Raw genomic sequence first — 15662 nt, forward strand, 5'->3', positions numbered from 1 at the left:
GAGCCATTGCTTGTTTGTCCCAAACTTTTGTTGAACTTTCCTTTGTTTTTCCTTTGGCTTTATGTTTGCTAGATGCTTTTCAGTTGTTAACAGCAAGTCTGGATGCCCTATAAAATAAGATAAAAGAGCAACTTATTTCTTGCAATAAGGGAGGAAATATGGTCCCACAATTTTGAGATCTCCTCAGATCTTCTGATCAGCCTTGATAACCCTTTTTTCTTTAGTATTCCCTTTCCTGTATTTTGAAGCCCTTGTAGTTCTACTTCTGTAGCAATGAGACAGTGAATGGTAATTGTTTTGCTGACAAGTGCACTGGTGTTTATCAGCTGTTTCTCCTTTATTGTATTTGATATTAAGATGCCTTGAAACTAGATGACAAATTAACAGCTGTTTTGGAGCACTTTGGAGGATGGAGTAAATGGCATAGGAGATAGGGAAGCCCGGCAGAGGCTGTGATTCCTTTAATGTCTCTCCATAATGGCTCTGCCCTTCATCTGTGTGATCACATGTCAGATAATCTATCTGCTTATAGAAGGTAAGGAAAAAACCTCAAAATGCACATTGTTGTACTTCATCAGAAGAGTACCTCCTGGTTTTCTGCATGGCTGAAAATTCTGATAAAGATCTGTTAGAAAAAGTAGCTCTGCCTTATAGTAGGTTAAAACAATTGCAATCAGTGATGAAGGCAAAAATAGAGAAAGAACAAGCTAGAAAGTAGTTAGGTATTTTCACAAGTATGATGAAATTCCCCCTTAGAGTGGTTGGAAAAAGTCCCTGAGGCAATTTTAGAGCTATTAGGAATTACCTTGGAGAATTCATAGAAGATATATAAGGTTCTAGAAGACCAGTAAAAACCAAACTGGTAAACAGTGCCTGACTAAAAAAGGATAAAGAAGGACTCAAGATACTCTAGTACAGTTTCTGTTGACTACGTTTCTAAAAGTACTGGAAAAGTTATATGTTCTATAAATGAAGATGATAAATTAGACACAGAATGGATTTATGATGAGGCCTGTCTGGGAAATTTAATACTTAGCCACTATTAACAGTTGTCTAAAACTTGGTTTTTTGGGGTTTTGTGTTGTTTTTTTTTTTTCAAAAAAATACAGAAAATAATTCACATCTCACCAAAAGAAATCTTGAGTGCTAAGCTTGTTCTAAAATCAGATGATGATTGAGTTTGGATCCAGTGCCACATAGTCTGTACTTCAACTCAGAGCTTGCTCTGAACTGAACCAAACCTTAGAATATCTTGTTACAGCAGATCAGCTATACCAGAGCTCTACTTCTAGCTTTGAGCCTGCACCAAGAAGCATGGGCTGATCTTCAAGCAGATGCAAGTGAGAAAAGCTCATGTTGCCCCTGTTGTCTCATTGGCTGGACTGTAGCCTTCCTCAGGTGATATTTTCGAGTGTGTTGCCTTCCACCTGTCAATTTGACTATGCCTGTTCTAGACAGAACTACTGTAAAGTGGATTTAAAACTACAAAGACAACAACCCTGGAGAGGTGATGTGGAATGGCTAGCTGTCAAGGGGGAAGCATGGGAGAAGGGGTAGTAGCTCTTGTCCTGCATCTGGATCTGTCCTAGGTCCTGAACTGTTCAATCTCGTCATTGACAATTTCGGTGTTGGAATTGAGATTGTAGATGAAAAAGTTCACAGAGGATGCAAAACTCTGAAAGATTACAGATACACAGAAGATAATAATCTCAGCAAATGCTTAGCTTCAAAAAACCCCACCCCCAAACCAACCAGTAAGCACAAACGTAAAAACAACAGTGAATAAAAGGTAAGGTAGGAGTTCCTCATGACAGGTTCTACACATTATGTAGAATTATAAAGTGAATGTGATTCAGCAGTGTCATGCTGTTGGAGCATTTCAGATTTTTTTTTTTCCAAATGCGTGACACATTCTTTTGTGTAGGACATGTGAAGTAATTCTTGACCTTTCCTGTGCGCTTCAGGATTGTGGGCCTTATTTTGTCTCTCTCTTTATTTAATTTTTTGTTTGTTTTCTCAATAAGAAGGACTAGTTGCGAGTATGAAAGAGAGTGAAATTAGATGTCAGTGGTGTAAATGATTTGTGGTTTAGGCTGAAGGAACTGAGACTGCTTAATTGACAGAAGACTTATTTTTCCTCAGACTTGAAATAAATTCAAGATAGCCATGGAAAAAGAAGAAAATAAACAGATTTTTCTACAATAAAGATGTAAAAAAAATAGCATTTAATTGCCATAAAGGTGATTTAGAAAACTCACAAAGAGCTTTCTAGTAAGATTACTTAAGACATGGTGGAAGTGTGATCATTGGCAGTGTTTAATATCTCTACAGGGAAAACACCTGTCAGGAATGAAGTGAAATTTGTCTAGTCTTGTGCTGGACCAGGGAATGGAAAGACTGACCTTTCAGGATCCTTTCCAGATACTGTTTTTAATGATTCTAGAGTATCTTCCACTTGTCAAATTATATTTTTAGGTTGCCTGGAGATATGCACAAGTTTTTTGTACCACTGAAGTTTGGAAAAGTCTTGTTAAAGATCCTGTACACAGTGTCCACATTGATCCATCTGCACAGAAAAACTTGTGATTGTTGCATGTTAGCATGTTCTTTGTCATGCACTTCTTAGTATACTATTGGGCATTGGTTATATCCAATAAAGTGTGGATCAATTCGAGTGACTGGCTTGTCTTAATACAGGCATATATTTTAAGTGTGGTAAAGTGGTTTTCCTCCCTTGTTCTCGTGTTAGCTTTGCATAGTATTGTATGTTTGATTATGCTGACTAATTCTCATAGAAGTCTGCTCTTATGCCTGAATTTGCTGTATGTTTGCTGATCCAGATGGTGAACAGATGAAAAGCTCAGTATGTCTCTACTTGGAAGTGTGATCAGAAGCATGGCATGACACCAGGAAAAATGCTAAAGTCATAATGAGAAAAAAAATGTACTTTTTCCACAATGTACAAGCACATTTATTGTGCAGTCAAATTTTACTTTAGTATGTAAACAGTGAGGATCACAGAATAGTTGAGATTAGAAGGGACCTCTGGAGACTGTCTAGTCCAGCCTTCTTGCTCAAAGTAGGATCAACCAGAGCAGGTTGCTCTGAACATTGTCCAGCTGGATTTTGAATATCTTCAAGGATGGAAAATCCATAGCCTCTCAGGGCAACCTGTTTCAGTGTTTGACCGCTCTTAAATGGAACTTCCTGTATTTCACTTTTTCTTCCCCATTGTTTCTCGGCCTATCACTGGATATTGCTCAGAAGAGCCTGGCTCCATCATCTTTACTCTCTCCCATCAGGTATATATCCACATTGAGAAATTACACCACCCCACCCCCAAGTTTTCTGTTTTCCCAGCTAAACAATCTCTGCTTGTTCAGTTTCTACTCATGTGACAGATGCTCCGGTCCCTTAAGCATCTCAGTGGCCCTTCTCAGGACTTGCTCCGGTAAGTGAGTCTCTCTTGTACTGGGCAGCCCAAAACTGGTCACAGTACTCCAGATGTGCTGCTGCCAGTGCTGTGTAGAGTATAAGAACCAACTCCCTCAACCTGCTGGCAACACTTTTCCTAACACAGTCCAGAAGGCTGTGTGCCTTCTTTGCTTCAGGGGCAGTGTTACTGGCTCATGTGCAATATGTCCACCATGAGGACCCATAGGTCTTTTTCTGAAAGCCTACTTTCTGGTCAGTTGGCTGATGGTGTGTACAGATGCCTGGGGTTGTTCCTCCACAGATGCAGGACTTTGCATTTCCCTTTGTTAAACTTGGTGAGATTACTGGTGGCCTGTTTCTTCAGTCTGTTGAGGTCCCTCTGAATGGCAGCACAACCCTCTGGTTTATCAACAACGCTTCCAAGTTTTGTACTATCTGCAAACTGGCTTGAAGGTGTGCTGTCCCTTCATTCACAACCCTTTGACCTATCAGTTTGGCCTGTTTTCAGTCCATGTTTATCTAGCTTGTACATCATCAGTTTGTGTATGGGAATGTTGCTGACAGTGTCAAAAGCCTTACTAAAGTTGAAGTAAACAAAATCCACTGCTCTCCAGACAGCCTTATCATTGTAGAAGGCTACCAGGTTGGTCAAGCGTGATTTCCTCTTCATAAAACCAAGCTGACTACTAGCTATCACCATCTTGTCCCTTGTATGTTTGGATTCCCCACTCTTCCCTCTTGCTCTTCTTGAAGATAGGAGTGACAGTTGTCTTATTCCAGTTCTCAGGAACCTATGCTAGTCACTCTGACCTTTCAAAGACTGCAAGTGGCCTTGCAGTATCATCAGTCACCTCCCTCAGCACTTGTGGGTGCATTCTGTCAGGTCCCATTGACTTATTTAAATGTTCCCTAACCTGAACTTCCTTCATTGAGGGTAATCACTTAGATTTTCTCTCTGGTCTCAGGGACATGGCATTGCTGAAGGCTACTTTTACCAGTAAACGTGTAGGTGACTGGTGTCACTTGTGACCAGGCTCTTACTCATTCAGCATTGGGCTTACATTTTTCTCTAGTCTTCATTTTGCTACTGATACACCGACAGAAGCCAACCTTGTACTTCATGTCCCTTGCCAGATTGAACTCCAGGTCGGCTTTGGCTTTTATAACCCCATCCCTGAACACTCAGACATGTATCTGTATTTCTCCTGGGTGACGTGACCCTGCTTCCATCTGTTGTATGCTTCCTTTTTGTGCTTGAGCTTTGTCAGGAGCTCCTTGTTCATCTATGCAGGCCTCCTGTGTCCTTTGTTTGACTTCCTGCATGTGTGAATAGACCATTCTTGACCTTGGAAGTGATCCTTGAAAATCAGCCAGCTCTTCTGCACCCCTTTCTCTCCAAGGGAATGTATCCCATGAGACTCTTCAAAGTAGGTCACTGAACAGGCCAAAGTCTGTTCTTCAGAAGTCTAGGGTTGTGATCCTACTTTTGCCTTGCTCCCTTCTTCCAGGTTCCCAAACTTTACCTGCATTGTTACTGCATCCGTGACTGCCCCCAGCCTTCATGCACCTGACTGGGTCTTTGTTTAAGTGTCAAGTCCAACAAAGTGCCTACCTTCATTGACTCCTCAATCACCTGTGTCATGAAATTATCATCCATGAGCTCCAGAAACCTCCTGCGTTGCTTGTGCCCTGCTGTGTTCCTTTCCAGCAGATATGAACATGAACGCCTGTGAATGTGAGGTTTATTGCAGGTCTCATCTACTTCTTCCTGATCAGACTGTGTGCAGCAGACACCCAAAACAATATTGATCTGCTCTCTAATCCTAAACCTTCAGCTCTCAATTGGCTCACCATCAACTGTTTCATATTCTGTCTGAATCACAAAAAGGACAAGGAATATTCAGTTGGTGTTCTGCAACAACTATGATAAAAGTTCTGGTGAAATTTGGCTGTAGGAAGGTAAAGGAAAACCATCAAACTAAATGGTAGAAATTGAAAATTACTGTGTTTGCTGCTTTCTTTGAAGTATAATTTATACCTCCCAGAGACTACAAGAAAAGAATAATGAAGTCATTTGCATTTTCTGGGCAGTCATTCTATGTTGATACAGCTTTGTTTACTCAAAATAGTCTTTTCTTCTCCATCTCCCCTTTGTAAATAAGTCTGTAGTACTTCAGTTCTCTAGTGGTGACTTGGGAGTAGTGGAGCTTCTGTCTGCTATTGGGTGACAGTAAAGAAAACTCTTTGAAAAATTATGGCAATCAGATGTTGTAATACATTTATTCAAAAAGAAAATAATAAAAGCATATAGACTTTTGCAAGTCAGATACTCCCCTGACAGTTTGTTGGGCAGAACTTAAGGTGGGTGAGGTGGGGCACTGTGGCTCATGTCTAACAAACTGCTTTGGTCCAATTAGTCTTCCTGTAGTCCCGCTGCCTTTATGGCAAACGTGATATTCCATCTCGTAGTGACAACCTCTGGATAATGCGTTTTGTAGTTTGTAGATCCTTTATGGCAGTAATATACCTGTACAAAGAAAGCTGCCAAATGGCACTAGTTATTATGTGATTTCTGCACATAAAAATGAGTATTGCTGATCTTCCGCTGTTATTCAGTATGGGGGCAGCTGAGTGAAACAGTGGAGGAAACATCACTAAATTACTTTTCAATCAATGTCCATGTGTCAGTACTCGCATTTCATTGCCCTTGAGTAAAGTGTGTTGGTAGATTCAGAGCTTTTTAAGGAACTCGATGCTGTGATGAAAGACCCTAAGACATAAAATAGCTTGCAGTTACGGGCTACTTGACAATTTCAGCTTGGGATTTCAGTTTGGGCTGTTCAGAAGCAAATGCTTGCTGCTGCTTGTCCAACCAAATTGACCACCAGCAGCAATAATCCACCAAGTGGAGCCAACAAAAGAATTATCTGATATCACAAATCTGACAGTGCTTCATTTCAGTGTTACTGAGTGGTTGCTGCCTCTTAAGAGCATTTGCAGTAGCCCTTGAATGCTTAAGCTAACTGTGTAGAGTAAGCACCTGTGGAAACAAAATAATAGGGTATATTTGTCATTTGTCTGGACACAGCATGACTTTTATAGACCTCTCCTGTCAACAGTATACTTCTTCCTGAAGATGCTTAGCCATCGAACCAGAGCAAGCAAGTTTAGACAAATACACTGAGTCAAAGCCAGCTGGAATTTTAAAAAAATTTAGCATGTGTTAGCATGTGGCTTACTAAATTCACTCATTTTCCAAAAATGTACTCAAAGATTTAATTAACAGTAGAATGACTGGGTCTAATGCTGTACTAGCTACCATGACCTTTGTTAACACATTTCAGACAGAAGCAAAGGTTTTAGCTCAGACAGCAGTTGAGTAACACTTTTGTTGTTCCTATTCTGCCTCAGCAACAGAGACAGAATAGTATTTTTTTTTCCACTCATCAGTGACACCTTTAGTGTACCGTACAGCCTAGAAGAGCTTATGCAGGTGTGACACTTAATATAAGGTTAACATAATGTTAACCCATATTGAGTAATTCAGTAAAAACATTGAGTGGTGGGACACTCAACACATAAAGCTTCCTTCACAAATTTAAGCTATGAATTGCAATTCAGGACTATTGTGACTTGGAGGGAAGATGCTCTGTTCGCATTTCCTCAGCTCTTCTGAACTGAGAAGGAGCCACGGTGTTGAGACAAATGAAGAGTGTCCCCCTAATAATGCAGCAGATGTTGCATGTACTAGCTAATGCTGCTTCTGGTTTGAGAACAAATAAACTAAGCATGCTTTTACTTTGTTCTACTACAAGTGCCTCAAAGCTGAATAGAAGTTGCAGTCATGCCATTTAACAGCTATTTTAAGTTGTCCAGCAATCAGTTGTTGCCCACCCTCCACTTTTCCCCTTTGGTTTGAGACAATTGTTCCATATTCCAGGGTTGAACATATTAGGTCTTTGCTTTTATTCTCAACAGGCCTTTCTGTGAAGGCTGTAATAGCACCATTCAATCTTTATTTGGGTCCATTTGCCACAAGTATTTTCTTGTCAAGGTATCTTCATGTTCTGCACTCGTTTGACTTGCACTTCCTTTGTGGTCCAATTCAAAACTGCTAACTTCATCTCAAACTTTACAATGGCTTGAAGCGGTTTGCAGAAAACCTGCCTAAGATTTGCTGATAATCAGTGTTTGGTTTGTGTGAACTAAACAATATCAACAGCTGAGTTAAAGGCTAAAGGCATTCTGCCACTGGAAGCAGATTGTCAGCATAGAGTTTCAGGACCTTTACAAATGACAACTTAAAGCAATTTACAATTGTTAATCAAAAACATAATTAATAATTTAGCTAAAAAGTCAAACCAAGCCATATCAGGTCTTGTTAATCTTCAGGCAGTAGAAGAGTCAGGCTTATAATTAACACATGTGGTTTCCAACAGGAAATTACTCATCTGCTTAACGTTGTTTTTCATGACTATACTTGGCTATATTTTATCCTATCTGAATATTAAAACCTCTTGGCATAATGTATATAACAGTAGAACTGTGGACAATCATATATATCTTTATATGTTATATGCAGATACATCGTAAACTTATTGGTGTTATGCATAGTAACGATAGATTGCTCAGAACTGTTTATAAAATTAGTGTTGATAAGGGGTTTTTAACTTTTTAATCACTTACTAGTTCTGAAGTTTTGTTTGGAAACAGGGGGAAAGCATACTTACCAACAAAAATGTTGGGATTTCAGTATCCCTGAGGTTTTGTTTTAAGAAATAATGTGGATTCTCAACATGGCATTTCTATACCCAGGTTGTTTCCATGTAAAAAATCATTCAAGCCTAAAACTTGCTGAAGATAATGACTGCTACAGTGAAGTGACTAGGAGAAGTTTATACTTGCAGCATCTTTAATGGTTGGTGTATGAATGAGGGAGATCATAGCACCATGACTTCAAATCTGAAAGAGGAAATAAGCCCGTTGCTGATCTTTCCTGCTTGCTAATTGGAGAAAACATTGTCTAGCTATTATTGACACATGAAGTTAGTCTGCAAAATGGCGGGGGTTTTGTCACTTTGGAAATGAGCCCAATCTTAATGGGGGGGGGGGGTGGGGAAGGCTTAATTTTGGGGGTTTCTAAGTGTATACATACCCACAGAGAAATACATACAGAAATACAGGGACTGGTCCTCTGAAATATTTACAAGATGAAAAAGTGCTTATAATGCTTGCAGACTATAACAAATTTGGAGAGTTTACAAGGTTTTTGGCAAGCAGGATTAAATTTGAAAAGTCTTGGCAACTTGAGTTAGTGGCCTTTTTCTTTAAAAAAAAAAAAAGCAATGCCTATCAAGTTGTCTGGTAAGTGCAAATTGTACTGTGTTTAAAAGGCATAATTAACAGCACAACTAGATAAAGAGTATTGGAAGCTCAGTTTGAAGGTTTGCAGGAAAGTGTTTTCAAGTTACTCTGTGTTACATAGATCTGCCATGCCATATTGCTGTGAAGCTGCCAAATAATACCTGGAATATAGTTCAAAGTGTGACCCTGGAGGCATATGAGGCAATTCTATTTTCTCTTCTCAACAGCAAATAAGTACTGTTTTCAGTTTTGGTCAATGTGGTTTACTTGTGGTATGGACTGAGAGAGCCCAGAAGTCCAAAATAAATCAGGATTTTTACACTTAGGGTGAAAGTTTCATAAAGGGTTATTTGGTCCAGAGAAGAAGATTGAGTGGCTACAGAATGGAAGGGACTGCACTGTTGTTCATGTTTGACAGCAGAATAATAATAAACTGCATTAGACTCTAATAAGGAAGAACAACTTGTCTAATGTAAGAATAACTAAATAGTGAAATGGACTATGAGGTTTGATTGTAGAAATTTGGACATCAATGGTTTTATGAAATGTCTTCCCTCCAGCTTCATAAATAGGTTGTGTACAGTTACATATTGAAACTTTACTGTTGAAGAAACCTTAGGAGGTCATCTAGGTTCTCTTTATAAGCTTTAATTTACTGGGGAGGGCGGGGGGTTCCCCCTCACTGAATCACTTCTCTTAACTCTGGGATAATGGTGGCGGTTCCTTATAAGAAAAGTGATGAGCTGATTTGTTTCTGCAGGAAGTGTCCTGATGAGGAATGTACCTCCCTCTTTGTTAATAGGTGAACAAGGAAAAGGTGATGAAATTTCTAGCAGGCAGCATTCTTGGGGTACTCTGCAGGGGTTCTTTGAGCTTGTTTTCTGACTGGTGGCTGTTGGTCAAACTTCAGTTTCCAGTTTTTGACTGCTGGACCATGAGACTTGTATACTCTTGCAGTCTGAATGCTGTACAGGAGAGAGTAGTAAGCAACACATTTTTAGTCCCTCAGAATTTTTATTCAGAACGAAGTTGTTTGAATACAATACTAAGATTCTTCTGATTCTCAATCCCTTTCCAATTTGTTACCTGAAAGTGCAGCTTCTTTACTACCTGTGATGTTCAGATTCCATAGTTTTATTTTTCCAACTAATCATAGAATTGTTTGGGTTGGAGATGACCTTAAAGATCATCTAGTTCCAACCCCCCTGCCATGGGCAGGAACACCTTCCACTAGACCAGGTTGCTCAAAGCCCCATTCAACCTGGCCTTGAACACTTCCAGGGATGGGGCATCCACAACGTCTCTGGACAACCTGTTCCAGTGCCTCACCACCCTCACAGCAAAAAAAACTTCTTTCTTACATCTAATCTGACTCTACCCTCTTCCAGTTTAAAGCTATTACGCCATGTCCTATCACTACATGCCTTTGTAAAAAGTCCCTCTCCAGCTTTCCTGTAGGCTCCCTTTAGGTACTGGAAGGCTGCTATGAGGTGTCCCTGGAGCATTCTCTTCTCCAGGCTGAACAACCCCAACTCTCTCAGCCTGTCTTCATAGGAGAGGTGCTCCAGGCTCCTGATCATCTTCATGGCCTTCCTCTGGACTCACTCCAGCAGTGAGTCACTCCATGTCCTTAATTTGGGGGCCCCAGAGCTGAATGCAGTACTCCAGGTGGGTCTCACAAGAGCGGAGTAGAGGGGGAGATCCACCTCTCTTGACTCGCTGGCCACGCTTCTTTTGATGCAGCCCAGGATATGGTTGGCTTTCTGGGTTGCAAATGCATATTGCTGGGTCATGTTGAGCTTCTTGGCAACCAACACCTCCAAGTCCTTCTCAGGGCTGCTCTCAATCCGTTCTCTGCCTGGCCTGTATTTGTGCTTGGGATTTCCCCAACCTGTGTGCAGGACCTTGCACTTGGCCTTGTTGAACTTATGAGGTTTGTGCGGGCCCACTTCTCGAGCCTGTCAGGGTCCCTCTGGATGGCATCCCTTCCCTCCAGCTTGTTGACCACACCACACATCTGAACAGTAAACTATCTGAGTAATGTTTAAGTGGCACAGAGGAATGTTAGTAGCTGTTGCTTAAAGTCCTGTATAGGATCAGCTGTATGCTGGAGATAACATCTGCCCTTTTTTTGCAGAGAGCTTGTAATCTGAACAGACTAGAGAAATACAGAGTAGGTTAAAAAGCATGCATCTCAAACAGAGTAATCTCAGTGAGGGTGACAAAACAATTGTATATGTGTATATGGTGTCTTTTTCTTTTTTTAACGGGGTAGTAAAATGGAGGAGAAAAAGAATGTGATAGGAATGAGGTGTGGGCAGAAGAGGATTAGAGGAGCATGTGTTAGCTAGAGCTGTAATGTAAAGAGATGGAAATGAAAAGTCTGTAAACTGAGGGTGGCAAAAGTCCAGACAAAAATCTAAAAAGCTTGTGTTCAAAAGTTGCAGTTTCTTCCACCAACTGAATTTTCTGCCAAATTATACATTTTTAAAGCTTCCTTTTTGTCTTGGAGGGCTTGAATGTTTATCTGGTAAAGACTTCACAAAACATATGTGTTCTGTACTAACAGGTTATCTTACTGAGAATTGTCAATAATTCTTGCTTCTAGCATTGGTTGTGGCACTAATGGACTTGTAATAGAAACAGTATTGCAAAACTGTATAAAATATAGGGGGTTTTTTTGTCTGTCCTAACATATATTCTGCTTAAATTGATAACAGTAAAGGCCCTTAATTCAGTGAAGCATTAGGAAAGCATCATTTTAAGTGCTTTATATTCTGATTTATACTCTTGAAATTCTGCCTGTGTTGGTTCCCTTTGCTTAGGAGATAATATTTTAGATTTGACATTTTTTTCCCTGCTCATGCTGCTGTTTACCATGGGATACAGAAGGGCGTTTAATTCTTTTGTTCTCATGGCTTTTCTGCTCTTTTTCAGAAGTAAGAAACTTTTTAGCAAGAAAAAATTGAAAAGGAAACAGAAGACTAAATTGAAAGTAAAAACACGCAACAAGGTAAGTCTGAAACTAACTTTACAGAGTTCTGATCAAAAATTAAAGTGATTTCAATTGAGAGAAATACAAGAAAAATTAAGTGTAACTAGCAATTTGTTTAGAAAAGATAATAAAAGGCTAGTATTGTTTTTTTACTGTGTTCTACATGACTGTGATACCAATGTTAAACTTATTCAACTCTGTTTGCTACTAATGTTCAGCATGAAATAATATGAACAGCATTTTTGGTTCTCCAGTTCCTAAACAGTAAAAGTAGCTAAACATGTTGGTCTTATAGTTAAAATTTAAGGGATGTGTGTCTAGCTAACATGCTAGCTGCAAAGATTTCTGTCCATATTGGCTAAAGGAGGAAGGGAGCATTCAATGTCAAAGGAATCCAAAGTTACCTCTGAAAATTCCTTCATAATGGAATAGATGATACTTTCAGCTAATATTTTTTAATCCTGTAACCCTTGCCACCATCACTTTAAATGCATTGGGAGTTGCATGGGAGCAGTATAGAAACTTCATAAAAATGTTTATATGTTTACTTGTTGCAGAGAAGAAATCTAGGCAGAAGCAACAGTATTTTAAAATACTGCTCTGCTGCATTCTTTCTCTATTAGAGAGCTATTATTTCTCTGTTTAAGCTAGAGTCTTGGAGGGATTTTCATGAAGGCTTACTGCAGGCACAGAGACTTCTTCCTAGGTTCCCATTGTAGTCGGTAAAGAGAAAGTAGCTCATTTCTGGAATGGTTCTGAAGGAGAGAACCACTGAAATACAAGTGGAAACACTTTCTAGTCAGTTGAATGCCCTTATAATACAAACACACTGTAGATCAAATTGGCCATCTTATCCCTATTTGCCAAACCTTGTGTAGTTACTCTATCTCAAGACAGATGGCTTTAGGAGGGTGGAGGGTGAAGCAAGCCCTGTATCTCTTCATTTGGTATTGCCTTTTTGGATACTTACCAGATTGTTCTGCTTATCTCAAGTAGTGCAGCTCCAGACTATGGTATAGAAGGGGCTTATCTTCACTTCTGTTCTCAGTACTGTACAGTGAAATATTTAAGGTCCAAACTGAATTTTTCAGTCCTTTCTTCAGTTGCTATGATATTAGAAGTTTTAGCTTGTTCGCTTCATGATTTTATCAGACCCACTGTCAGCACAGAAAACCAAACTAGAAATTTGAAGAAATTTTGCAGAATGTAGTTAGTCTTTGTGTGTTCTGTCTGGTGTCAGAAACATACGCTTTTAAAACAAGATAACTCTTCAGCTGTGATCATTGTTACTATATAAAGGGAACCTTGTCTTTCTGGATAGTGATGCCCTAGTTTAACTGCCAAGTAGGAAGCTAAATCCAGAACTGCTGTTCTTCACAAGCTTGATGGTCAAATGTGCTTCTTGGATTTAGTTGCATTGGATAAATGGACTGTCAGGATCCCTTCTGAATGGCCAAAGGCAACATGAGCATATTAAAGGCTGGTTCTTGTCAGTAGTTATAGATTTGGCACTAACTGATCATCTCTGGACCTCATGCCTATGGAGGGTTGTTTTCAAGATCTTTTCTTAGATTTAAAACAGCTTCTACTTGATGCATTAAGTGAGATTTATCTGCCTTTGAAAGGCATAATGGGTTTTGTGTGTCTTTTACTGATGCCTCTATTCTACACAGTGTTTGAGGCAGGCCAGGGTTGACCAGCAGAGCATTGGTGTTTGTTCCGAGTCACTGAGGTGCAGAAAGACACTCCACCTTATTCCTGCATGATAGCAGGAAACTTTGTATTTCCTGAAAAATGTAGCCGAAAAGGGAAAGATAAAATCAGCTTCATATCTTTAGGTTATCAAACTTTGTTTACTGACAAAGTGGGATTGTTTTGTTTTCGGTTGTTTCCTTGTTTTTTTGTTGTTGGTTTGCTGGTTTTTTTTTTCCCCACCATATGCTTTTCAATGCATCCCCATGCTTACCAGTGCAGAATAAGCACAATGATGATTTTTGTACTGGAATGTCTGAAAACAGATGTGCATATTGTCAGGAAAATGTGAGTTTCCATTTGAAGCCTTATAATAGGGCAGATTGAAAAGTCCATCACTACTGGACATTCTGAGCAGGAGAGCTTGAGTGTATCAGTTTATTTTTTAAGAAGCAGGGCCTTTTAGTCTGAACAGAGATGGGAGCTTTCTCTTAATATGCTTGGTAGAGGCAAGGAGGGCCTTAAATTAAGAATAAGCTGAAGGAACCCCAAAATTTGTTGTTTATATCCTGCACTTACTGAAAATGATAATTGTGTAATTGAAGAGCAGAGAACATTAAAAAAATCATTGTTGAAGAACTGGAAGAAGATTACTTCCACCATTTAAGCATTAAATGTTATAACATTTTAAGTATAAAACATTAATTGGTTTTTAATGCAGCCCAGTAGTTTGAGCCTTATTCTGTTTCTAAGCTGGGGTCATGTTATGATCACTTGTGTTTGAACTACTGTTAACTTTTGGTTTTGTGGTTTAGTATCTTTTTTTAAACAGATGTATAAAAGTTTTCCATGTTGGTGCAGTGTATTTTGGGTTTAGAAATTCAGTGCTGAATAGAGTGACTTCTACATAGAAAAAAAATATGATTATTAGGTGTGGGTGTAGCACCTTGGATTCCACCCCCCCTGCCTTTTTTTTTTTTTTTTTTTTTATTTGGCAACAACTATCACTAGAAAATTGTAGGCTGTGTTAACTTATCTCAACCCTATGAATGTTGCTGCTTCCCCTTCCTCTCCCCTTTTTACCCCCTGGAGTTTTCCCACTTTACTGTTAACTCATAAAAGTGCTGTTTAGGACACTTAGCTGAGAGACTGGATGGAAAGCTAGAGCTCACCATCTTCTATTCTCATAACGTTATCTGAAGAATACTGAAAAATTGGAGTCCACCAGAGACAAAAGAATGTACTTGCAATGATTGCATCCACCTGCTTATTTTATGCAGATGTTTTAAACTATAACTTGTTTCGCTTTATACAAATGGAAGAAATAAAACCTTGGGAAAGGACAGTTCATGTACCAGACAAATTTATTGTAAGCTAATGATTAGATGTATAAGGTGGATCAACTGGGATAAATATGTCTCATTAAAAACACATGTAGCTTCTCAAATAATTTGGCAGTGTTTTCAATGACTTTCGTATTATTTGGTGTTTCAGCCTTAAGAGGGTATCCCTTTCTAAGAGATGTTTGAATTGTTCACAGAAGAATTTGGGGAGGTTCTGTGCTCTGTGTTATGCAGGGGTTAGATCAGATGGTTATTATAGCCTTACCTATATTTAACAACAGATTAACTTTCCTCTTCTAGATTATAGTCTATTTCCATCACATCTGAGAATAAACCATTATTGCAGTCATCTGGTTCAAGAGGAAGGAAATAAATTGGTCAGAAAATAAGCTATTTATGGATTTTGTCTTTTGGGAAAACAGTTTGTTAGGTGTGAAACAAGTGTAAAGGAGACCAGAGGGTTTTGGTTTTCCCACTTTTTTCCTTGAGTATACTGCAACATTACAAAAGGCTGAGAAGAGCACTTGTGAGTCTGGTTGCTCTATTTTGTGAAGCAAACCTGTGCCCTTTAACCGCTCCTACATAATGTATCCTTCCATTTAGCAAGGACTATATATTTACAAGGACAAGTCACACATCAGGCTATGGGCATCTGCGCTTCAGTTTTTCTCTTGTAAGATAGTCTCTTATCTTTTAGAAAAAAAGTAACACATGAAATAAAGTTTTACCTTCATGTATTAAACCTATATTCATGATTCTTATATTGGCATTGCAATTTCTCAGACTTGCATTTAGATTTCATTATTCAGTAGTTCAGGATTGAATTGTTCTTT

General features: G+C 39.2%; 1 protein-coding gene across 16 annotated transcripts in view; it reads left to right on the top strand.

Moving 5' to 3' along the window:
- The window catches only part of MYCBP2 (MYC binding protein 2), a 201252-nt gene that overhangs the window by 16613 nt on the left and 168977 nt on the right, over nucleotides 1-15662 (top strand). For all 16 annotated transcript variants that reach the window (XM_069802496.1, XM_069802497.1, XM_069802498.1 and 13 more), the window contains exon 2: nucleotides 11737-11812. In XM_069802496.1, the coding sequence (XP_069658597.1) occupies nucleotides 11737-11812 (76 nt within the window). The remainder of the gene's footprint in view (nucleotides 1-11736; nucleotides 11813-15662) is intronic.

The sequence above is a fragment of the Haliaeetus albicilla genome, chromosome 15, assembly GCF_947461875.1.
Source record: "Haliaeetus albicilla chromosome 15, bHalAlb1.1, whole genome shotgun sequence".
NCBI classification, from domain to species: Eukaryota; Metazoa; Chordata; class Aves; order Accipitriformes; family Accipitridae; genus Haliaeetus; species Haliaeetus albicilla.